The sequence below is a fragment of the Gymnodraco acuticeps genome, unplaced genomic scaffold, assembly GCF_902827175.1.
Source record: "Gymnodraco acuticeps unplaced genomic scaffold, fGymAcu1.1, whole genome shotgun sequence".
Taxonomy (NCBI): domain Eukaryota; kingdom Metazoa; phylum Chordata; class Actinopteri; order Perciformes; family Bathydraconidae; genus Gymnodraco; species Gymnodraco acuticeps.
This window is the reverse complement of record NW_022990583.1, coordinates 2154663-2179227: the sequence shown is the minus strand read 5'-3', so window position 1 is coordinate 2179227 and position 24565 is coordinate 2154663. Positions and strand designations below refer to the sequence as shown.

At 39.9% G+C, this 24565-nt stretch overlaps 4 protein-coding genes across 5 annotated transcripts; all 4 read right to left on the bottom strand.

Moving 5' to 3' along the window:
• Positions 1-792: 792 nt before the first annotated feature.
• hoxa2b (homeobox A2b) lies at positions 793-2904 on the bottom strand. Its single transcript, XM_034228221.1, has 2 exons — positions 2112-2904; positions 793-1654 (listed from the first exon to the last, which is right to left on the bottom strand). Exons 1-2 carry the CDS (start codon positions 2497-2499, stop codon positions 987-989), a joined length of 1056 nt encoding a protein of 351 aa, XP_034084112.1. The 5' UTR covers positions 2500-2904; the 3' UTR covers positions 793-986.
• A 2530-nt stretch (positions 2905-5434) lies between these two features.
• Positions 5435-10312, bottom strand: hoxa9b (homeobox A9b). Of its 2 annotated transcripts, none has more exons than XM_034228188.1 (2): positions 9415-10312; positions 5435-6491 (listed from the first exon to the last, which is right to left on the bottom strand). In XM_034228188.1, the coding sequence occupies exons 1-2, from the start codon at positions 9935-9937 to the stop codon at positions 6466-6468; spliced, it is 549 nt and encodes a 182-aa protein (XP_034084079.1). In that variant the 5' UTR covers positions 9938-10312; the 3' UTR covers positions 5435-6465. The 2 variants fall into 2 exon arrangements, with proteins under 2 accessions (XP_034084079.1, XP_034084078.1); XM_034228187.1 differs by having other exon boundaries at positions 5435-9010; positions 9415-10308.
• Positions 10313-11062: 750 nt separating this feature from the next.
• On the bottom strand, positions 11063-14241 carry hoxa10b (homeobox A10b). The gene is made up of 2 exons (XM_034228185.1): positions 13439-14241; positions 11063-12575 (listed from the first exon to the last, which is right to left on the bottom strand). Exons 1-2 carry the CDS (start codon positions 14205-14207, stop codon positions 12301-12303), a joined length of 1044 nt encoding a protein of 347 aa, XP_034084076.1. The 5' UTR covers positions 14208-14241; the 3' UTR covers positions 11063-12300.
• Positions 14242-17682: 3441 nt separating this feature from the next.
• On the bottom strand, positions 17683-20049 carry hoxa11b (homeobox A11b). The gene is made up of 2 exons (XM_034228186.1): positions 19308-20049; positions 17683-18415 (listed from the first exon to the last, which is right to left on the bottom strand). The coding sequence occupies exons 1-2, from the start codon at positions 19909-19911 to the stop codon at positions 18183-18185; spliced, it is 837 nt and encodes a 278-aa protein (XP_034084077.1). The 5' UTR covers positions 19912-20049; the 3' UTR covers positions 17683-18182.
• Positions 20050-24565: the final 4516 nt, after the last annotated feature.

Here is a 24565-nt window from a genome sequence, read left to right as displayed (position 1 = left end):
TTACTTCCATCGTTACATGTTACCATAAATAAATGGAATACATAACACCTGCTATTTACCTCATATCTGGTCTATTTATTGCTACTGTGTTATAGTTCTAGATTAAAATGAAGTTAAAATGTACATCGACTTGGGGGAAACGTCTCGGCTGCTTTGAATGTTTAATTTAAAATCATCAAAATTGAAAAACGATTGCGTATAAAGCGCTATTCTTATTTCAAAAAGATGGTGTTACAACGAGGATCAGGCCATAAACAAGCACCCCCAGTGCTGTGAGTTTTATTGGCAATAACATTTAATTAGAGCCAAGAAAAGTCATAGCTTTTGGCCTGGGACTCCGAGCAGGCAATTTTCACTGCAAATGTTCTTTTTCTGGGTTTAAACTTGCTGAGGCAATGAATTTGCTTTTTTTGTTCCTTCTTTCTGGTCCGATAAATCATTGAGTATAGCCTATGCAGAAGCATGCACGAAGAGTTATTTAAACTAAACGTATGGAAATTAACAAAGATAGAAAATAACTATTATTTGTATTTCGTAATGCTCATTAATCTTGCTATTTGTTTTGAGGACGTTTGAGATCATCAATCTTTATACTGCAAGAAAACATCACGTGGCATTTGAATAAAACTCTTTATATTATCTTTATTTGCAAAGTAAACATGTGTTATAAACTATTCATGGACATAATTCATTTTTTCTTATAGCTAATATATTTTTATATTGTATTGTAGGCCTAAAATCAATGAGCTCTCCAAACTTTCTTACTGTGAAATAAGACAATGGCGCTGCTGATTCCAATAAATGTCAAGTTTTATTTCAAGAAAAATATTCTCACTTATAGTAGAAATCCATATAAAAATAAAGTATTTCCTCGCAGGCTAAACTGCCCATATAGGCTAATGTATTTGTCTTTACTTTTGAGATCACTTAATTGAGTATAAACTGGACACAAGTGTCTGAACTCAAATGAAACATGTTGAAATATTTTAATAGCTCAAGTTTTGCAGGTCGATTGTTGTGAGTGTTTCTGAGAAAAGGTCAAACGTGTCGGAGGATAAAGACAAGGGACTATGTGCAGAATCTGACAAACTTGGTGAGAAAGAGGAGGAGGAGGAGAAAACGTGGAAATCCTGCAAAGAGACGTCCAGGCCCGGGGAATTATCATTGTCCGGGCCTATTGTTGACACGCAGATAGGAACAGTGGGTGCCGGGTTAGGAAAATGTTTCAGATTTTTCTCATTGCTGTTCAAAGCGCTTTGGTTGTCCCCATTGTGCCCGTTCATACAATGTTGTGAAGTTAAGGTATTTTGGTGGAAATACCTCTCCCTCTCCAGGAGCGTCCCCCCGGCTGCACTGCTGTCTTCCTCCTGCTCAAACTCGTCCTCCGGCCCGTCGTCCAGGCACGCGTATTTCCCCTCACTGTCCCGGTTCTCCTTGCAATGGGTCTGCTTCTTGTGCTTCATCCTCCTGTTCTGAAACCACACTTTCACCTGCTTCTCTGTTAAATCCAGCAAAGCAGCTATTTCCACTCGCCTCGGTCTGCACAAGTATTTGTTAAAATGAAACTCCTTCTCCAGCTCCAGAAGTTGGGTGTTGGTGTACGCAGTCCTCAATCTCCGGGATGCCCCTCCGAGCTCTGGCTCCTCTGGGGAACCTAAACAAAAATAAACAAGTTTTTTTAATCAGAGAAATGCTGGCAAAAAATAAATAAATCAGCAACGAGTTGAGTGTGTATATGTGGAGGGAAACAAGCCGGGGAGAAAATTGTGGCAAGCAAGCGCCGGCAGTGGGGAGATTTATGGGCCCCAGGCAGAATATGATGGGTCTGCTTGGACAGGACAGGACGGAGGGTGAAGATTAATGAACATGCCAGCTGCTGGCCCGTGTAAGAATAATCTATCACTCTCCATTACTGTCAAACATTAACACTAGTACACTGCATCACAAGTCAGTGCGTTACTTGATGAGATTAAGCATGTTTAAATCAAAATCCTACACTGGCTTAAAGGGATGCCCGTGTTGCATAAGGCCCGGGATGCAGCTCATGCTGAGGGGATTCCTCAGACAATGAGGAGCCTTTTACATGGAGGTTATTAATCATCATGTCTTGCCTTGGGGGGAGAAGTAGAGTGGCGAGGAGTCAGTCGTCGTTGTTGCAGAAGAAGCAGCAGCAGCAGTCGGGTGTCTCTTGATGCTTTTTTTCTCCTTCATCCACGGGTACTCCGGGGGAAGGGATCCAGCCTGCAGCGGCTGCTTTGCGCGGCTGTGGCGTGGGTGGATGCCCGGGTGCAGGCCGGGGATGGTCTGCTCAAAAGGAGGAGGAATCAGTGTCGACTGTGAAAGCGCCGAGCTCTTGATTGATGAACTTTGAAATGCATCACCGACAGGGTTAGTGAGAGATGTCAGGCACTCAGCGAGCGACGGCTGGCTGTTGATAAAACCACTTTCTCTCCCAAATTCGTAATTCATCTCCTCCTTGTGTTGAAAATCTCGCTGCATTAAAATTAACTCAGATTAATACGCCGTTTATTATCATAAACGACTAAACTAGATATTGTCGTATGGAGACCTCTATCCCATAAACTATTGCCTTCATGAGGACATCGTTGGAATTAGGCCGTGCTATACTTGTCACATGATTGCATCTGCCCAATGACAATTTGGGTTTTTTATCAAAAGAAGCCACTGTCCCCTGTGATTGATCGAGAAAGTCTGAGGGGTAACGCCTCATTCCAGGGGTAGGGGTTGCTTTATTTACACATTTTTTGGGGTCAGTTTGTTCACTTCTGCCCCCTCCCACAGAAAAACGTGCCTTCTTTGCATGTCCTGCCTTGCGAGTACGTGCATGTGATTTGTGATGTGGGTGCATGAGCATTTATTTGTAGCGTGGCACTCAACAAATCATTTCATCAGTCATATTTGTGTCTCGTAATGCAGCGACGCCCAATCGATATCAGGGCCATGGGCGTTAATCTTGAGAATCTCTTGGAGGTTTGCTTGGAGAGAAAAGGCTGCACCAGACATTCAATAACATGTCCACCCCTCCCCCAACACACACACACACACACACACACACACACACACACACACACACACACACACACACACACACACACACACACACACACACACACACACACACACACACACACACACACACACACACACACACACACACACACACACACACACACACAGAAGAGAGAGAGAGAGAGAGAAAAACAGAGAGATGACAAAAATGACTGTTGTTTAATAGATGTATAATGTGAATTTGAATGATGTTGACATCAGATTCTCGCAGGGGTTTTTTCTCACAATTATTTAATCTTCTCAGTACATTATGGTATTTTTGGTAATTTTATCATTTAAGTCTTTATAGGAAAGCTCCTGGAAAAACATGATTTTGTGTCAATGCAAGTAAGCAGTTGGGTTATTTAAAGGGAATTCTCACTATTTTACAGTTTATAGCTCCCTATCCCACATCCCATTTCATTTATTTTTATTTCACCTATAGGGATAATGTTGACCTACGCCATCATCCTTACACCTCAGCATTATTGGTTATAACATAGCGGAGGGTAGACATGATTTGCCACTATAGTGAGGCAGAGGAAAGGTGGGGATCCGATGGCTGTTTATTGCTCAGGCTCTAAACAAAGAGCCCTGGTAGCCTGTGTGTGATCAATCTTTCTCGCCAAAAGGACTGACAGCTCCCTGCCCTAAGAACACATTTAAACCATCTAACACTCCCTTAGATCATATATGGCCAGGAAGAGGACAACCACTCTCTAGCTAGGCTGTAGAGGAAGTTTTCGATTTAGAATTGAAGGGATTTTTTTTAAAGACGGATGAGACGCACGGCCTTTACGCACACAATATTTTGTTGCACACTCGCTCGATAATAAATCAGAAATCCCTCTGAAGACGAAAATCGGTCGTTTTTCGATTTTAAAAAGGACTATACTGGCAGAAAAAAACATTGTGGAGAGTAAAGGACTTGGTTAGTGGTATAGAAACGAACGGAGCAGCGTTTACATAGGATCAATTGTTTGCAGAGGTGAGTGGGTGTTGGCATTCAGCAGAAATCCCATTCAGTCTATACCTTTCTCTGCATCAGATGCGAGCCGGTCTTTCTCTGGCCTGGTAGACTAATAATTACATTTGACCACATTTGCTTGAAATGTTTATTTTTACTTCATATAACTTATTTGGACCTATGTTTTTTTTAAGGATGTTCACCGAATTTAATAACGTATGGTAAATCTCCTCACAGCTATAATATTTGGTTATAATTTAACTGAAGATAATAATTAATAACAGACTTAGAAATATGTTTTTAATTTAACCAAATGAAGCTCATTGTTAAGCATGTCTGGTTATTGCTGCAAATTATTGTCTACACTTGTGTTAATTATCATTGTATTCTCATTTGTTATAATGTAAAATTAGGTTTTACAGATAGCCTATTGGCCAGATTTAATTCGACACAGGTGTAGAAACCAACAAGGATACAAAGAGAACAAAGAGCCTTGTGAATAACAAATGCATCTCTACAATATGTATGATGAAAATGATCTGAACACTGCGTTTTGACATATTTAACGTTATATATACACATATTGATTTAAGTGTGCTGTTTTCATGCGGAGATGTGCAGACATAAAGCCACATTTTGTTGCTTGCTGAACGGATGCAGACAGAAAGAAGACGGTGTCTGGATGTGAGGAGGAGCGGCGCTGCCCGTCTGTTCCGAGACAACAAGAGACATCTGGGAAGCAAGCAGGCCAAATCTGTCACCACTCTTGGTGCTTTTTTGGTAACTAAGAATATATATTTATAACTCGTAGTCTTGACTTTGTTTTGGAATTATTTTTTTGTGAGTGTCATGCAAATGTATGCCCGTACTAAAAATAAATATTTGGATACTTACAATGCCCATCTGTTTTTTCAGTGTTAAAATAATTCTTAATGTATCGAATTGCAATTTTATGTTTAAGATTTTTCACATATATTTCATATTGATTTCCTACACATTATGCACAAGCGATTTTATGTAAAATGTTGAAATTACATTTGGTTAAATTGGTGAGAAAATGCATAAAAGTGTTATAGTTGTTTTTGTCATTCCGTGAACACCATTATATTCTGCACGTGGGGGACAACTGTAAAAAAAATACAGAAGTATTCAATCGTGCATCACCCTTCTGGAATACACATTTAGCTTCGTTTTGTACGTGTGTATGTGTGTGTGTGTGTGTGTGTGTGTGTGTGTGTGTGTGTGTGTGTGTGTGTGTGTGTGTGTGTGTGTGTGTGTGTGTGTGTGTGTGTGTGTGTGTGTGTGTGTGTGTGTGTGTGTGTGTGTGTGTGTGTGTGTGTGTGTGTGTGTGTGTGTGTGTGTGTGTGTCTTGGAAACAAAGCAGTGCTCATGACAGGATTTTCACATAACAGTTTTATTTATTGAGCCCCTGGTTTCATGAGCAGATTTGACAGATACTTCAGGGGCGTTAAAGGCTGCAAATCAAACTGTTCTGCACGTCGACATGTGCAGAAATATTGTGATAAAATCAGAGATACTGTCATTTTGGGCCCTTCTTCTTGCCTCTCAGGAAATCAAACAAGACATGTAATGTTACATTTGGGATCATAAGAGTAAAATGAACAACACAGCTTTAAGAGATATTCAGCCTTTTCGAGTGTCCTTGCTCAGTGCATGTTAAAGGCAGACATTGATGTTTTATCATTCACTGAGCAAATAAATCATTTCAAATTGAGGATGAGGATATATCGAAATCCAGGTAAATGCATAAGTAACTGAGAAATAAGTTCACTTGCAAGCCAAGTCCAAATTCTAAAAGTATGGTTTCCTTGAAAACTGCATTAATCTGTGATGTTATTAGGAATAGTTTCAAGTCATCTTCTGCCGTAATGTTTTAAGACCTTATTACAGAAACACAGAAATAGCCTCACTATCCACTTTCATAGCAGACCATTGGCAGTGAGATAAAGTGGATACAATAGACTCACATGTGCTCATGACTCTACTCCTCTGAACTTCTCCTCCAAAGTTCACTTGTGGCCTCCTCTGTTGGTGTCATGAGGTTTGATGTATAGGGGTCTCAGGAGGTCACTGCAAACAGCGTCCAAGAAACTTTCTGTTTTTTCTGCAGCATGGCTCCTCAAATGGCTGTTTTCATGGAAGATTCATGCAGGATCACACAGGAATGCCATCTACGCTCTGAAGAGCATTAACTGAAGGTTTCTTAAGTGTAATATATGGTGTAATGTCACTATTTTATCATGCTTATCTTTACAGTTTTCCAAAAAAGGAATAAGTGACTTAATGGTCTGCATGTGGGTGACCTTTGGGGTTGATATAGGGGGATTTGGATGAGGTTGAGGGGGGCATTATGGGAAACCAGGGAGGGAGGTAAGCTTTGGGGTATCTCTTACTTTAGGACCTCAAGTTCATCGCTCAGTTGGGATCCAGTACTCTGGGAGAAAAAAAGGGAAGTTATTGCATGCCAAAGGATTTATGTGTGAATGTGCCTGTACAAATATGTACACATAGTTTAGTAATTATAACATAGTCATTTGGTATAATAGTTATTGATTCCATGGATATAAATATGTATGCTTTTTTTTATCAATACCTGTAGATGTGTGAGAATTATGCATTCCCATCACATATCTCATATTCACAAGCACAGAGGGAACCATTTGATAAACTATTTTATGAAATACAGAATAAAGAAACCCCATGACAAACAAAATCCCCCACGATTTTTAAAGAGCAATTTATGCCATGGGTGACCATAAAACGAAACTGAGCAAGATGGGATGTTTTACGACGAAAACGAGACAACTGCTGCAGGTCTGTAATAAAGGGGTAATGTTCTTGGTGTGCCGTGAACGCACCATCCAGTTTGAACACTTTTCTTCAGATGAGCTGCTGCCTCCACCTGCTGGCGGTCAGAGCAAATCAGCACCCAGGTCAGCGAGGAGCAGTGACACCACCACCAGCACACTGTGTTTGTCCTCATTTAAGATTGTGTGTGTTTGTATTTAATGTGTAATTTTCAACTTGTTCGTCAAAGTGGACAACAAATAACGTATTTTAAAAAAAAACTTATTTGGAAACTTTTAAGAGTGTTAAACATGTTGTTGTGTTTGTGTGTGTCTGTTGTCCTGAGAGCTCTGCTGCAGCGACTAAACAACACAAGGATGTCTCTGCTTCGAGACAGACTAATCGTCGGTAGACGGTTGTAAAGGAATTAGAGGTTTTAAGACAGAGCCATCTGCAGTCCTGCGTCCCTCTGTGTGTGTGCGTGCGTGCATGTGTGCGTGTGTGTCAGGCCTATCTTAAAACAATATCACATATTTGACTGTTTTCCCGGGGCTCATTAGAAATGCTGCTTTACTGCTGTCACAGAGCCTTCATGCTTTCCTGTTTTCGCACCTTATAAACAGTTGAGGCTGTGATCGATGTTTATTGCAGGAGGGCATCCAGTCTAGTTTGTAGCGCGCTAAAAGACCGAAGATGTCCTAAAAGATAGTGCATTTATATATGGAAGGATTTAGATAATAATTGAGTAGAAAGTATCTTTAAACGCTAAAATGGGTTTCGCTGTTGTTTAATTTGCCCTGACTCTTTCGTGACTTTTTATTTGAATTGTGCCTGCGCTGTGTGTTGTTGGGTATAGTCTATACTGTCGTTTCTATTTATGTAAACACATTTAAATCGAAGGATACAAGCTTTTTCAAATATAATTTCCATTTTCAAATATTGTTTAAACAGGAGGCTCTTTAAAAAGGACAATGTGTGTATTAATCTAAAGTTATTGACCATGTTACAATCGAATGCAAATCCCTCTCTTATTTTCCAAATATTATTATTTTTGATTTATAAATATTATCATAAGAAACTTACTAATACTTTAGGCCGGTAAGGTTGCCAAAAACACAATTCTGAGAGAAACTATTTGTACAGGCCTCAGGATTGTCTTTTTCTGTGGGTATATTTGGAATGGTTACAAGAGAGAAGAAACTATAATAGTATAAACTATTTCATATTTTTTCATCTTGAAATAAATTGTTTTAGTTCAATTAATTTTCAATGAAATAAGTCAAAATACTTATTCTGTGAAAATAGTTTAGAATTTCTTGTGGTGAACACGGAAGTAAAATGTGCTTAACAAATAAATAAAGGAATTAAGAAAGAATAGAGAACGAAAAATAGTATTTTTCAGTACAATAGTCTTTATAGTCTATATTTAGTTTAAATGTGCTATAAATACGCAGTGTGTTTCAATGTTAAACGCAACATTATACCAAATGAATAAGTCATAATTACTTTCTGTGCTATATACAAACTACTTTTTATTTTTACATGAAACAAGGAACGGATGAGGTATTTGAAGTGTGCACAAATGGAACAAAACAGACGGATATAAAACACATAGATTGCAAAAACAATAACTTAAACAATGCAAATAGGTAGCTGAAATACATTCAGATAGTCAAGGATCATTTCATGCAAATAACAAACGACCTACTCACTATTTCTGTGCGTCAAATACAACACATCTAAACTCTGACGAGACACTTTGTCCTCTCACAAACATGAAACACTGGACACCATAGTAAACAATAACATCCAGCATTGTTTAACTATACACACACTTTACAACAACATGTGTAACAGGTCAGGAATATTAAAGACAGACTCCCCCTCTCCCCCCTCCTCCCCTCTCTAATCCAGCATCAGTCCAAAGTTAACTGTCTCTCTGCCGGTCTTTGTTGTCTTTCTTCATCTTCATCCTGCGGTTCTGAAACCAGATTTTCACCTGTCTCTCGGTCAAACTTAGGGCTCTCGCTATTTCGTATCTACGATCCCGGGGGAGGTACATGTTAAACAGAAACTCCTTTTCCAGTTCGAGGATTTGGTACTTTGTATATGGACAACGCTTTTTTCTGGTGGGCTTTGCATGAAGCCAGTTGGACGATGGGTTATCTGGAAACAGGGGGGTCAAAACCGAGAGACAGGAGAGTTACTCTCAGAATACTCAAAAACAGGACTGCTCCGGATTAATAGTTTGATAAATACATGCTACGCCCGACAAGATTATTGAAATAGGAACAATCTTTGGTTATTCAACATCACATGACACTATTTATTCCTATGAAGGATGATGCAGTGAGGGGTGACCATCCCATTGGAGAATAGTCTTATTTAATTTCACAAAAGACCATGTCATTCCATTAAACCATTACATCTCTTTGAAACACTATCAAATATATCCATGTTTATAAATTACGTCCCAAAAAAAATCTCCCAATTTCCAAGCTAACGCCACTTTCATTCACCTAAATGAGCTCAAAGAGTACGGAGAATAGAATAGAAACTGCATTGCTTACTTGCTTCTATCTCCCTCTTGAGATCGTCCTCTGCTGACGGGCTCCTTACATTGGCTTTAGACGTGGATGTGGTTTGGCAGGGAATCTCCACAAGGGACGCTCCGTTTTCAATGTCAGACAAAAGAGGTGTGTGCGTCTCCAAAGTTGTACATTCAGCACTTCCAATCCGAGGCTCGGGTTTGATCTCATAATGCATGGCCGTCGACGGTAATCCCGTCAAACACAGGGACGCAGAGACCGGATCCAACGCCCAGGAGCGCGTAAACATACCATCGCTGTCCCCGTTGGTGTAGTGGTGGTGTATATAGGTCGGAGTGGCCGTGTTCGGAGGGTGGGTCGAGATGGGACTCCAAGATCCACCAAAAATAGAAGATTTCGCCTGCAAAGTGCAAGATTCCTGTCCGCCATATTCGGTGAGCATCGCCTGCTCCACCCCTGCAGCTGACGAGTACCTCGGTGCCATATCGTCCTGCTCGGGAAGAACAGGAGCCTCAATGTAATAGCTCGTTCCCAACGTCGACATCGCAGAAATGCAAAAGCCCAAAATATATATAAACCGCGTTTACAGGCTTGCAATGTTCAGATCATTCAGATTCATTGCACATAAAGAGCTGCTTTCCTGCACCAGCTAGGGGCTCAATGCGTCCGGTAAATTGAACCTTGCCCAAGACTGGATAGGGCGCCCCAGACACGTGACCGTGGGACAGAACAATAAATAATAAATCAGCCTGCTGCTCAACTAAATGGCCACCATTTTCTCCACCATATTTTAATAGCAAGTCCGCGCTTCTTTATTGGCAAATATTTCGTTTTATAAGCAATAAACGTTATGATTTCTGCCAAGAGATCGTATGGTGGTGTAATCGAACATAGTTGAGATAGAAATGAGGGGGGGGCTTAAAAGCCTCCATTTGCGAAATCACAAAACAACCTCCATTTCAAAATGTGCTTTATGGGATTATTTATTATATGGAATTGATATTAGTTTATTGACCTCCATCTTTAAATCTCTCACTTTGGTAGACGTTACTAGTTCTTGTTAGTGGTTTTTGTATAACACATTTCAATACTTTTTGAATTAAATAAAACAAGCAGAAATGTGTTTAAAACATAATTTGAGTTTAGAATATCAAAAAGCATTAAGAGACAGCTTCCGAGAAGCGCATCGCTGGGTCTGCAGGATTATGGGTCTTCTACTTTAAAGGCAATCTAAAACGGAAAGTAGGGTGGGTTATTTGGGTGCTATATAACAGTCCTTTTTATCACGGGCAATTGGGTTGTTTTTCTTTGGGTTACAACCTGGCTGTCTAAGCTAAATATCACCAATAAAGCTAAGCCTTTGTGTCCTTTCTCTGGAGCTAGCAGACGCATCCGGCATTTCCTACGGCGAGGCAACTGGCAGACTGCAATGATCATAACCGAGGCCTTGTCTGTCCTTTCCGCCTCTCCTGGACACTGACAAGCCATAATCCTTTCATTGCACAGCTTGCATCTTTACTTTCGCCTGTTGGATCACATAGAGACGCTCAAAATATTTTGCTAGGGTAATAAAAAAGGTTGTATCTCTAAAAATTAAATGTAACATACCTTGAGATAAGATAAATTGTCTTTATAATGAAAACTCACAAGATAAAACGCATAGAAAAAGTTCATTTTACGCACAACAATAAAACACTTTATTGCACTTTTTTTCAAATTATATTGTGATTTGAAGCAGTCTGTGAAAAATAATTAACACAAATCGACGAGTAATTATAAGGGACTCACTTTTCATGATGCGACGAGTTTTTACTGTGGTAATCAAGACAGTTTCGTGTTGTGGGAGAAATATAAAAGCCCAACAACATGAGACTACCTAAACCACTCAACAGCCCGCTCTTCTCTTCAGCAATATCTCTTATAATGTGTGTTGAAGAAATTATGTAGTTTCTCAGTATGGCAGGATTAAATGTTTTTTTTTGTGGAAATATTTAAAGGCGAAAAGAAGATTTTAATCGTGATCTAACGAGTGCGGCAATTCACAAACAGGGATTTTGCTGCTTCAGTCCAAGGCAGTCCACATGCGCCGCTGCCCAAACCTTCAAATGAAGAATTTTACCTTTGTAATTGTTTGACCTTTTTTTTTGCAACAAGGCCTCACTTTTTAAAAAGATAAAACAATTCTGAAATACATTTTACAACATCACTGTGCCTCCATTCGTTGTATTTAGTTTAAAATGAAGTCTGATGTCAAGGACAAAAGGCAATGCGATGTTCACAGACACCAGACTTCAATTAAAGGCCTAAACTATGAAAAACATCACCCTCTACTGTAAGGATATTTACTGCACACAGACCGGACACTTTCCAAAACACAAAGGCATTAGCACCATGCACTCTACCTGTGCCAACTTTAAGATTTAAACAAAGCGCAGCACCTAGCATGCCCTTCATGAATGAAATAAGAAGTCTGCAGTTGCAGGGATGGTTTTATTAATTTTACCAGAAATAAATGTGCAAATATTCATCAGACCTCTTGGGCTCTTTAGTTGGCACATAAAGGTACATGTAACTGTAACACAAGTGTCCCAAGGGTTAGTCCAGCATGCAAATTCCAATGGTTCACTCAGGTTGACTATACACTATGTACACGCCTGAAACTCTGAAACATTGTGGTCACATTCTGAACATTTTAAACACAATGGATCAACGTTACAAATGTAGCCATTTATAAATACATATCCACGACAACAACAAAACAGACGTGAAAACAAGAAAGAACAACAATCAATAAGTTAGCAGTAGGGTCCTTGTTTCCATGGACATTCTCACAGTAGGGTTGGGAAGGGGGGGCTCTGCAGGCGCCCTTGCCATGGATGGAGGAGGGCGCCAAAGACGCAGACAGTCTCATGAGAAACTGAAGTTGCCTGAGAGCTCTCGGATCCTATTCTCCCGGCTCATTTTTTTCAGTTTCATCCTCCTGTTTTGGAACCAGATTTTGACTTGCCTGTCAGAGAGGTGCACACCGCGGCTGATCTCCAGACGGCGCTCTCTTGTCAAGTACATGTTGAAGAGAAACTCCTTCTCCAGCTCCAGAGTCTGGTGCTTGGTGTAGGGGCAGCGCTTCTTTCGGCCACTCTTAGCTGTGAGCCAATTAGCCGTGGTTTCCATTTTTCCATCTCCTACAATTAAAATGAAACAGGGCATTAGGCAACAGGTGTATATTAGCTCACGTCGTAGAAAAAAAACCTTATAGCTCTGTAGAAATGATGGACCAATACAAATCAAATACAAAACAAAGAAGTCAAAGTTATAAAATAGTTTCAACTACAACAGGACATTTAGAATATCATTTTCTTCTGTTAAAATGACACCTATACATGTCTGCGTAATGACTGGTTTCTGTTAGCTCTAATTTGTACAACCATTTTACGCAGAGCCACATCTCTGAGATATCTATACAGCTGCAATTCAGCATTTTACCAGAAACTACCTGCCCCGTTAAACTGCTCTTTATTAAGACATCAAACATATCCTGCACAGACTGCTGAAATTATAGAAAGGCTTGCCTTTGATGAGGGGACAACTGACACTATGTCCTGCACAGGACAAATGGTCTACTGGTTTGTCCTTAGCAATGATAATGAAACCCTGACGATATTTAAAAACACAATAACAATTAATGCTATTTTTAATAATCTACATTTCTTTGGTGGCTGTTTGAATAGCACAGTAATAAACTGCACAGCCTGTTTGTGATCTAAAACAGTTAATAAAGCACAATGGATCTGCTCCGCGGCTCTGATTTGTTAAGTCACGTTCAATTTCGTCTCATACCCGATAAACCAGTACCCGTTAAGCACACTTGTGAATGGCAGGCATTGACCTACATGTTAATACACGAACAGACTATCAGTATTCAGGCTCATGCATTCCTCTGAGGTCAGAAATCATTGGTTAAAAAAACAATGGAAGCCTATTTATAAGCCCACTTGGCGTGTGCATTTTTTGCAACATATGTCTACATTGTATCACAACTCTTCACCTTTTACTGGCTTTTCCGGACACTCAGTACTGCACGTCTCCTCGGGCTCAGGGGAGGAGGAGATATCCGAGGAGAGGCGGCTGTCCTCGTCTCTGGCCGGGGCGCAGGGCGCGGGGACAGGCGCCTCCTCGTGGCTCTCCCTCCGCTCCGGCTCAGCAGAGGCAGCCGGGGGCCGGGAGGGCTGGCTGTCCAGGCGGACAGGACGCTGCAGAGTAAAGTGATTCATGTTTGGCTGGACATCATGGTAAAGCCTAGAGGACGCGTATGTCTGAGACAGGCGGAAGTAGCCGGGGACTGGCAAAGTGCTGCCGGTAACCGGGCATGATGCGGTTGAGTAGTCATCTACTGTGGCTCCTTTTGGACATTTGTCAGACTCATAGAGGCAATAAGCGCTCTCCTCTTTTATATTCGGTGAGAATGAACACTGTGGCATATGCTGGCTGTTGGGCTGATCCACCCGGCAGGATCTAGACGTTTCCAACCACGTTTCCATCCCCTGAACATACGGGGCAGAAGACGGGATCACGCTTTGGGTGCTTGGCTCGTTGCGCTTACCGATTCCCGGGAAACACGAGCCTCCGGAGAGTCCATATGAATATTCCGACGCCGGTGGCAAATAGACCCCGTTACTTTGGTAATATGAACCGCTGTCGGTTCTCACGTTAATTAAAGAGTCCACGAAAAACGAATTTCCAGCTTGGTTGTTGGGACATGTCATCGTTGTGGTATAATTTGACGGAGGATGAAGATAGCCCTTTCTGGCTGACATTTCTTGTTCAAAACATTGCTGAATAATTACTGATACTCACGCTTCTCACTGTAGCCTGCAGCCAATTAAAACACCAGGCGGCTACAGACTCCTCCCAGTCCGGCCAGGCAGCTCCACTGTGTCGTATATTTTTGTTTTAGGCTACGTAAGAAAGAAACTGTGGAGGAAAAGTGGTGCATCAGAGGGTTTTAGGTAAAATCTTTAAATCTCCCTTGAATCTCACTTTCGGTGCCTCGATTACCAGCTATAAGCCCAGAGCTGCATGTGTGAACTTAACAACAACTTCCTGTTTGACAACTCAGTTGTTTAAAGATGTTCCTAACAATTATGTACAATGCATAGCTTTATGGCCAGTTTTACAGCACTGTAAAAATGAAGGGTTCTAGAGGTGCCTCTGAGAAGCGCAGGGTGCATCAAAGATCCAAAAGTCCTGTGTGACCCTTTGGTCCAGGGACACTTAACCCTTCTTGTGCTACTCTGATGAAGATTATTGGATTGTTTGGACTTAAAATTCCTTATGGACTGTCTAAAAGCAGTTCACACAGTTTCATCTCGCCACGTTGCTGGCCAAACCAGAGAAACAAAACTCATCATTGTGGTGTGAATTGTGGGTGCAAATGTCATGATTGCGTCCAGACACCTTAAACTGAGAAAGCTGTGTCGAGCATGTAGAGGTGACATGGAGGCACACTGAAGGGATCGCCTTGGCTAAACAATGCCCTGGAGATAGCTTTTTCTTGATAGTCCTGCGACTCCTGCCACACAATATTGGCAAGACTTCAAGACGTGTATATCATATGCATAACATTAGAACAAGTTCATCTGTTGCCCCTTTTTCCACTGTGACTGTTTATTGAGAAACGCACGAACGCTGCGCACAGAATCACCATTTTCTAAATTAAATGTATGTTTAAAAACACCTGCCAAAAGGCCTACATTTTAAACATGAATGAAAAGCTCGAAGCATATTTTTTAACTCGTGTTGAATTCGAGTTTTTTTATACAAATAAATATCTTTGTTCATCTCTTTATAGTTTGTTTCCTTTGTTTAATGAAATGTTTGACACAACAGGCCTACATATGATAATAATATAACGACATTTGAATGTAATTGGGCCTAATATTAAATAGTAGACATTGCAAGTCCTTGAAATAAACAAATACATGGATTACTTTGTAATACGAGTAACAAATAGATACAAAGTTGGTCTTCATTATATTAAGAAAAAAACGTGTGGCATAAACACAAATAGTCAGCCTGGAATGCTAACAACTTTAACAAAATACAAAATAAAATAAACCCATGCTTCCTTCAAAAGGTTTAGGAGTTTACAACACAGGCCTACAGATTTAAATCCGCGTAAAGATGTCTCCAAATTTGGGGGAAATACAACATCGTACCTCCATTTTCCTCTAAGCCTGGAGCCATAAAGTCTAGATATCAGAGTTTATGTACAGCCGTTTTATATGGCGTGAAACCTGCAGCATGTCGGGTTGCAATGGAGGATAATAATCATAAACCCTCATGGATTGTTTGAAGTATCAGTTTGCGCTGCTCTTGTATTATATTAACATAACATTTGTATTTGTATTAATTCAATTCATTTAGTTTAAGAAACGTAAACAATAAATAATGAAAATATCTATATGTTGGTCTCACCAGCGTGCGCAATGACACACAACAAGCTGCATCCTTAAAGTGAACGTATATGGTTCTAAATGTCACAGGTTTAAAATAGTTTGTTTACATGACAACAAAACAACATTAATCCAATTTATCATTGAGAAAACAAAGTATAATTTAGGTTTGAAACTGTAAGGGGATTATACAATTTAGTGAGCCACAGAATACTTGGAACACAGGCCCTCGTGATCTTATTTCTGAGGGCGAATTACTTGTCTATTACTTCAAACATGCAACCTGATAAATAGCACTGGATCTAATGCTCAAAAAACAAACAAATGCATTATTTTCTTGAGGAAATGTGGACAGAAACTCTTTCATGACATCATAACATTTACTACATATTGAGTTTATAGATAAAGTTGAGGTAGGACAAACAAGAAAAGCAGAGCCACCTCCTTGAATCACATTAGGAAAACCTCCGTAGTCATAACACGAACATGATAATATTTCTGTACTTACCTTTAAAATGATATTGTGAGGTGGTGATGTATTTTAAAGCAGCTGAGCGACGAGTCAAACTTCTTTTATATTTCAATTCACGGCAATGACATTGATCTGAGGAGCGCCACCCAGTGGACGAAGACAACTGGTCCTACACTGCAACACAACACACAGGCAGAATATTCCTACCACGGTAAGATGCTGAAACAAATGACGCCGGAAAGGTCCGTGATCACAAGCTTTCAATGCTTTCAGCCGTTGTTTTTCAGCCCCTTAGTCACAGTTAATAACCTTGGTCTCAGACGCTTTATTGCACTACACTCCAAATGCTCCAGACGAATCCACGTTTTATGGCCAAGTTACTGGAGCAACTGGGAGGATGTGCAGCAATCAAAGCGGAATTCCTATGAGCCTCACAGGATGCACGGTATAAGAAGGCATCGGGACCCTTATTAGCTTATTGCATGCCATTTAAGTTGTTTCCAGGGGCCTGGTGGCGGATACAATGCCACCTCAAGACAACTTTTACCCATCTGTTTATGTGAGCTTCTTTGACTTTCCTTTACAGTTTAACATAAATCCTGATGGCATAAATACATATTTGGAATGCGGCTGATGTGAAGTATTTGGATCAAACCACCACAATGAATAATGAATGACCATTCAGATTGACCTGATTATTATATTCATCTGGTGTTCGTCCACCCCCCTTTAGATGCCGCAATGTCAATGTGTGGTGGCCCATGCTGACTCTCAGGGAATTAAATGAATAAAGTCATTCAGCAACAACCGACTTTGATGAGAGCGTGTGTATGCACACAAATCAATACATATGTTTTAGATGGATGCATTGCATTTATAGCCTATGCATTCAAACAAGTGTCAAGATTGTCTCAGTAAACCCAACAGGCATGTTAGGTCAGAAAGCAGCCTTTTCTAATCTCCCACGAAATGAATTAACCCTTTGTAATGGATATCAAACAATAACTGCAGCGGATCCCATTTCAAGCCATGAGGGAATAAAAAGCATCAGACCTATATCATGCAGCTGATACGATCCACGTGCTGGCATATAAAACTAAAAATTAGATTATGTTTCATTTGAGGGTTATGGTCTTTTATCATCAGTTTAACTTTTGGATGAAATTCCGGATTAATCCAAGAGCTCAACAAAGCGTCTCAGTTGAGGGTCAAGCGCAGATGTTTAATTTTGTCGAATATAATACTTAAATTGAATTAATTGGTATCAGATTATAACTCCAATTACTTCCTAACTATGAAACAATGACCAATAACCAATAACCAATGTTAGGTAAAGTCTAGTAAATCCAGAAAATACACAATAGCTTTGTAATCACCGGAGTTCTATTTCCACAATACATTTAAAATCATAATAGAAAGAAGAAAACAGGAACAATATTTTAGAACATTTCTGTCTGTAAAAGTTGTGCGTAAATCTGGAAAAACAATTGAAATGTATAACAATTTAGGGGAGAAAAAAATCATGATTTTTCCTTCTTAAATTGCAGCAGAGTAATATCATTAAATAATACAAAGAAATGATCCGTTCAAGCAAACCACACACTACCACATTACTAAAAAAGTGTTGATTGGTCGGGCCATCCGAATGAAAGGATTATAATAATAATAATAATAATAAATATTAATATTATTAATAATATTAATAATAATAATAATAATAATAAAGCCAACGGTGTTTAATGACAAAATAGTGTATAAATAGTGAAATTCTTTAGTAAGTCTGGCACATTCAAAACTCGCCATCCTGTAAAATGTGGACGTGTATGGTTGAGGAGTACATGTCAGTGACAGTCTTTGTTCAGTGTTTATAGCAGGGGGTTTGTGGTGTAGTACTGTAAACGGTCTCTGTTGAGTTTCTTCTCCTTCATCCTCCTGTTCTGAAACCAGATTTTGACCTGGCGATCTGTCAGATTGAGCATCCGTGAGAGCTGCATGCGCTTCTCTTTGTTGATGTAAACGCTGAAAAAAAATTCCCTCTCCAGTTCCCTGATCTGATACTTTGAATATGGACACCTCTTCTTGCGTGTCCTCTGGCCACCTGAAAGAAACAAATAGAAAGGCAAAAGGTCACCACATGAGATTGAATATACACATTACAACAACATGCAATCACAAGTCTATTTCCTGCTTGGAGTCAGCAGTGGTGGTCTACAAGAGCTTTGGAGGTCAAGTGTTTCTCCTCTCAGGCCTACAGGACCGAGATTTGTAAACAAAGACTGGGCTTGATAGTGGGACATGTTAGGCATGTCGGAAGTTGTGAAAACGTATTGAAATCTGTAAAACCATACCGGCTGCTTTCTGAGAGGTCGTGGGCCTAAACTATGAGTATCGTGTATCTGATATGCTTGTATTGTCCGTTTGTGATTTCACTGTGCGTAAAGTGCTGTTGTTTTAGTGTTAGTGAGAGCAAGTTCCACGAAAAGCAGTTGTTGTAATAAATCCCCATTAATCCTGTGAATTTGTAAATATTTACATTTGAATAAGGAGCAGGGTTTAAGCCTAAATCTGCTACAAAGTCACATTTAAATGCTTCAGCATCAGTCAACACAGAATAAATCAAATAAGAAATCCCAAAATATTCACGTTAAAATAAATACATTATGGAAACAAATATGGGGGATTGAATGTGTTTTAAAAAGTTAGATTGTTATTTGAGTTATGTTTTATAAATACTATATATAAATGAAGTTTACTGGCGCACACAAAAAGTGGAGATCTTGTTGGAAATCTTGGAAGACAAGCTTAACGCCAAAGTCTTCACGGCCAATTTCAATCCCAAGCACGTGATCTTGTCGTTTATAACATAGTTTTGTTATAGGGGAAATCTACAGGCCCTCCATAAACCTTACGTGCTTATAAAAGAGCATATAAAAAGCTTTAAGAGCAACGCGTTAGATTTTTCTCCTTGTTGCGTTCAGCTGCGTACTCACTGCTGCCTTTGCTCTGTCTCTCATCGCTGTGGCCGGAGGACGACTTGGGGCTGCAGCTCTCCCCGGAGTCCGAGTCAGGGTGATCCGGAGCGGGGCTTGTTTTGGCGGTGTGTCTGTCCGTGTCTGCTGCATGTGCTGTGGGCGTTGTGCTGCTCTCTGCGCTCGCATAGGCAGTGTCGAAGAACTGGTCAAAAGCCTGTGGCAGAACGCCGTTCCTGCCAACGCTGCCATAGAAGCCGTGCGTCGGGTTGGAGGAGCTGGAGTGGCTGGCGCTGGAGCTGCCTTTCACCAGGATCTCACCCCCCCTGGAGGTCGAGCTCGTCCAGCCGTCCCTGTGCACAATGTCCTCCGGGTAGCAGTGTGACAGGCTCCCCCTGCTGTGGTGCCATTTACTGGAAGTATCAAGCCCATAGTCTCTGAAAGCCACATCTCTGACGGACGGGACCTGTGGCAGTGCTGAGGACTGGTATGGGTATATATTGGGGCAAGAGGACTGGCTTTGGGTTAAATAATGAGGGAGACCCGTAAAGTCTGCTCCGGAGACGTAGTAAGTGCAGCTCGGTAAATACATATTGGAGCTAGAGATCCGGTCATCAAAATCCATATTCTGCTGTTGGAAACGTCCTATAATAATCCTCGCATAGTTCCTCCACGGCGCTGCGCTCCAGTCACTTTGAGGCAGACTGGTGGAGCAGAAATCCTTAGACGTACAAGCTGACGTGGGGATCCATCTCTATCCATTCCTGAGGGCCAAAGCCATGTGACCACTGGCACAAAATGACAGATAGCCTACGCCTCAATGTGTAGGCTATATGAGTCAATGAGTTTATAAAGTAGACATTCGGCCGTATGGGAAAGGAAAAATACTGCCAATAACCTTTACTCAGACACAATTTAGGCTGTTTTGAACACATTTTAAACACGGGTTTTATTTAGCGTAAATCCTATGATTTGCTTGTGGACTTTTATTGTCAAATCGCTACATTACAAAGGAAAAACAAAACATGCAATTAGATCCAATTTCACGCCAATATGCTTAACCTTCCATTTTCTTACCTTTAAGTTCGTTTTAAATTCTAACCTCATCTTAACCCTAACCTTAACATCTGACGCCTCACGCCTTTTAAAGACACGATTTCGACTTTGCTATGAGGCTCAATCCTTGGCACAAATAACATTTAATAGGCTAAAATAGAGAACTTGTTCTGAGCTTGAGGTCTTTTTTTAAGAAACAAGAGCACATGAGTCAATTGTATTGGAACATAAATTACATCTATTTTCAGCAGATTGGCAGGTAGGTTATGAATTCTTTGTCTCTCGGGGTGAATTTAATATCGCTCCCCTGGCTATAAATAGACACATCTAACCCACTGCAGTGGCGGAGCAATGCGAGTCATGCTGCACTTTTGTCAGGCATCCTTCCAGTTTGGCACCCGGCGACAAAAAGACAAAGGCCTGTAAAGACAGGCTTGGTTATCTCTTGTGGTTGCTATGGGCTTGTTTGGGCCAGCATTTTTGGGATCAGTGAACACATGCAAGCTCGACTCAGTTGCAGACTTCACTGTGTCCAAATGTACTTTAATTGCATGCTGATTGTTACAGTTCTTACGCGTTAAAGTAGATACAAAGGGCCTGAAGCAGCCTGCTCGAGTGAGGCTAATGCGTTTAGCTTAATGTTAACACATGATGTTGTTTATAGGCTACGAATAATAAAATGCATTTGCCAAAGGGGCTCCAGTCTTTGCATGGCCTTTTCTTTCTTTGCAACGCCCAACATAAACCTTTAGACACGGGCTACTTCCCACACTGCCATCCATTTTCATTTGTCATCACTGCTGAGTAAGTGGACACACGTGTCACATACTGTATCTTTAATCCTGTTATGCGGCCACTTTTTAAATTAAGTTCGAAATCACTTTTTATACATCAAAGCCTGTGCATGTGTGTCATGTGCAGGGACGCATTAGGAGAATGCAATATTTCATTCTGCCCAGGTGGTTTGACTTCAACGGTGAGTTGTTACTTTGTGAAACAGTTATTCATGTGAAGATTAAAGTAGTTTTACATGATAGATTTGACAATTATATGTTCTTTCTTTTATGAATTACCCAGCCTCTCGTCTCGAACGAAGCGTCAGACCAAGGCTGCATCGCCAAGTTTGTCACATTCACTCTTCTACGTTTTACAGCACAGTTTTCAAACAGATTCAACCACAAAAAAATATTCGGTTACACGATTAAACCCGAGCCATTGGGCGCATTCATCAAGTAATATAATTGCGACGTTTTCATTAGTATCGAGTAGCTAGCAAGCGTGTTGGAAGAATGTAAACAAAAGCTGCTAAACCTTGACCTCCAGCCGGTTGTCATAAGAAAAACAAGTAATATACATTTCCTTATTTGTAGATCCACTTTGGATAAGTAGCGCACACAATGATGAATCCATCTTAGAAATTGTAATTAAATTATGGCTTAATACGTTGAACAAAAAGAGGTTAATTAATTGTGTTGATGTCATTTTCATTGCTTAGACACACGAAAGTCAAGGTTGTTTGATCGTTTCTTTTTAGCCTATGGTTAAGTTTAATGTTTATTAAGTTTATGGAAAAAAACATTCGGCCTTACTGCACCAGACCTCAGAATAATGAATGTATGATATTTGTTTCAGTAAAGCAGAAAGCAGAAGGTATACAAATAAATCCCGATCGAGCAGTCACTGATTGATGATGTGGCTTTTAAAAGAGAGCTAAAAGTGATTTGAAAAATAAAAACATGTTTTCCTGGGTTCCCTGAATTTTCCTTCGACACTTTGAGGACTGCGGTTTAATTTAACAGCCTGAAAATCTATGTGTGCCTTTTCTCGTTCCTGAGTCCATTTCACAAGGGGCCATTTTATAATATTTAGGTGAAATGTGCTTGCTAAAATCAACAGTTTAAAGACCCAATCTCTACAGGTATATTCATATAATTTAAAAAGCTGAGCAGTCGATGAAAACACAACATTTGCCATGTAGTTGAATTATTGTAAGCATTAGGCCTACAGGTGTAAACAAAAGAACATAACTAGTCATTTAAACTAGTTGGTTAACATTTGTATCGTGGATTATACACATTTAAGATTAAAAATAAAGTTCCTTCACTATAAATGATTCACGAGGATTTGAAAATGTTTTTTAGAGAGGGTGTATACTGCAAAGTGATGTATTAACATCCATAGCTTGTTCAGTCAAATGGCTGCAACGTTTTTCATAATACAAAATAACTCTACAGACAAAATGTTTCTTTAAAAGTGACAAATACCGTGTTTTTGGGAGAAAAGTAAGGCTTCTGAAGTTGAAACGAAAATGATCCCAGATTAGGTTACTTTATAATGGACTGTTTGTCACAGCCGTAACAAGGCAATCTGGATCATATTGTTTAAAGTCAATTATAGCACAACCGAAGAAAAGGGCACACGACATCTCATTGAGTTATAGAAGTTATTGCACGTTTCAAATCTTTTTGAGAAAACTAAAGAGAGTAAAGAAAAAAGATGGAGTCTGGGAGCAGCTAAAGGGGGGGGGGGGGGGGGGGGCTTCTCCGGAAGTACTGGACTGTTGCGGGTTTACAAGGCTGCTATAAAACACGACCACTTAAAAAGCATAAACAACTTTCTCAATTCACAAATAAAACACCGCAGTCATCCAAGAATATCTGCCTGCAAGCGGATGTGCTGAGAGAGCAAAGGCAGCAGGTTTAAAAACTGCTCAAAGCAAACACATCTATTACATTTCATGACTTGCCATTTATGAATGACTCTTGTTATCATTGTCCAGCTATTTTCTTATGTTGATAAATGTCTTTTTTTTTTAGCTGTCAATACTGACAAAAGGTTTTACAGCTGCAATTGTATGATGACTGTTGTGAAGAAACGCGTTCAAATAAATACAAATATCCAACTCCGTCCCATTAATGTTCTAATTTATTTGGGAAAGATGCTTGGTTTGCTCAATTCCTTTCACTGTGTACATCGTTAAATACAAAATCAAGATGTGGATTTCTGTCTGAAGGTCATTGCTTACACTCAACAGCTCCCCCACCCAAAGTTCAGCAGGCCCCTCTAAATAAGTGAAGCGTTTTTCTTATACCTTTTACGCTTCAATTCCCTTGCTGTTAAATGGAACCTTTTTTAAACAAGACGTTGTTACTACTTAATTAGTTTATATTGGTTATATTGGTATTTGCTTATTGCTGTTGCAGATTAATGCTTCAGGCCTACATACGGGACTTTTTTGAGTGAGATGCAGTAACCTGTTTGACTGTAGGGGGAGCAATTACACAGAACAACTGAGGGGACCCCCATTAAGACTCCATCTCAACCAGGTGGAGCGATATTTAACATTTTCCTCAACATTCAGTCAGTGGCCGCAGAAATCCAAATTATTCATTGAAACATGTAATCTCGCTAATAACTGAATTAGAAAGGCATCTATTTACAATTCCATTAGCTCCTGCCTGTGATCAAGACATTGCCTGCAATATCAGTTAGAAACTGTTTGTCGATGGTGAAGATCACGTGAAATATGTCAACACATGTATGTTGACACCATTAGACAATATATCCAAAACATAGCAATCGAGCATCGAAAGAAACGAGTTGTGCGTGACAAAGGGTGGTTTGGACGGCGGGTGAACAGGCCTCTCCACTAGCTCCGATTCATTTACAGACTATAATGTTAAAATCCAGCATTTAAGAATATTTCCAGTTTTTGTTTCGAATCAGATGTCTTGAAAACACATTTCTTCCTGAACAACAGATCACGAGGACTTGATGAAAGTACAAAAATAAACCTGCTCAGGAACATATGTCTAAATAAAACAGGACGGAATTATATCAGATAATACAGTCCTGTATTATTGAGATGTTCTGATTGGGGATAAGACAGGCATTTTAATTACGAAATGTTGAAGTGCACTCAACAATTAACGAACAGACCTTACTTTTGCACGACCGAAAGGCATGATTAATGGAAAATATATCATAAGATATATTTTTCGTTTTCGTTTTTGAACAAATATTAAGATACAATAGCTGTGTATAAAATAAAAACAAATCATATGTTATTGTTTTTACGTGTTATTATCATTATCAGGAGCTCTACACTTTGCCATGCTTCAAAAGGTTCAATCTATTACATTTGGTCAGATATGGCATTACTTTAAATCCCTCTCATTTCTGCGGTCTTCAAATATTTCTATAATATAAATATACTATCGAAG

Excerpts from the sequence above, each read along its gene's own strand:
- hoxa11b (XM_034228186.1), bottom strand. The coding sequence starts at position 19,911 with ATGGATTTTGATGACCGGATCTCTAGCTCCAATATGTATTTACCGAGC. Across the intron at positions 18,416-19,307 it reads GAGACAGAGCAAAGGCAGCA|GTGGCCAGAGGACACGCAAG; the intron begins GTGAGTACGCAG and ends TGTTTCTTTCAG.
- hoxa2b (XM_034228221.1), bottom strand. The coding sequence starts at position 2,499 with ATGCAGCGAGATTTTCAACACAAGGAGGAGATGAATTACGAATTTGGG. Across the intron at positions 1,655-2,111 it reads ACTCTACTTCTCCCCCCAAG|GTTCCCCAGAGGAGCCAGAG; the intron begins GCAAGACATGAT and ends ATTTTTGTTTAG.
- hoxa9b (XM_034228187.1), bottom strand. The coding sequence starts at position 9,937 with ATGTCGACGTTGGGAACGAGCTATTACATTGAGGCTCCTGTTCTTCCC. Across the intron at positions 9,011-9,414 it reads CAAGAGGGAGATAGAAGCAA|ATAACCCATCGTCCAACTGG; the intron begins GTAAGCAATGCA and ends CCCTGTTTCCAG.
- hoxa10b (XM_034228185.1), bottom strand. The coding sequence starts at position 14,207 with ATGTCAGCCAGAAAGGGCTATCTTCATCCTCCGTCAAATTATACCACA. Across the intron at positions 12,576-13,438 it reads TCCGGAAAAGCCAGTAAAAG|GAGATGGAAAAATGGAAACC; the intron begins GTGAAGAGTTGT and ends TTTTAATTGTAG.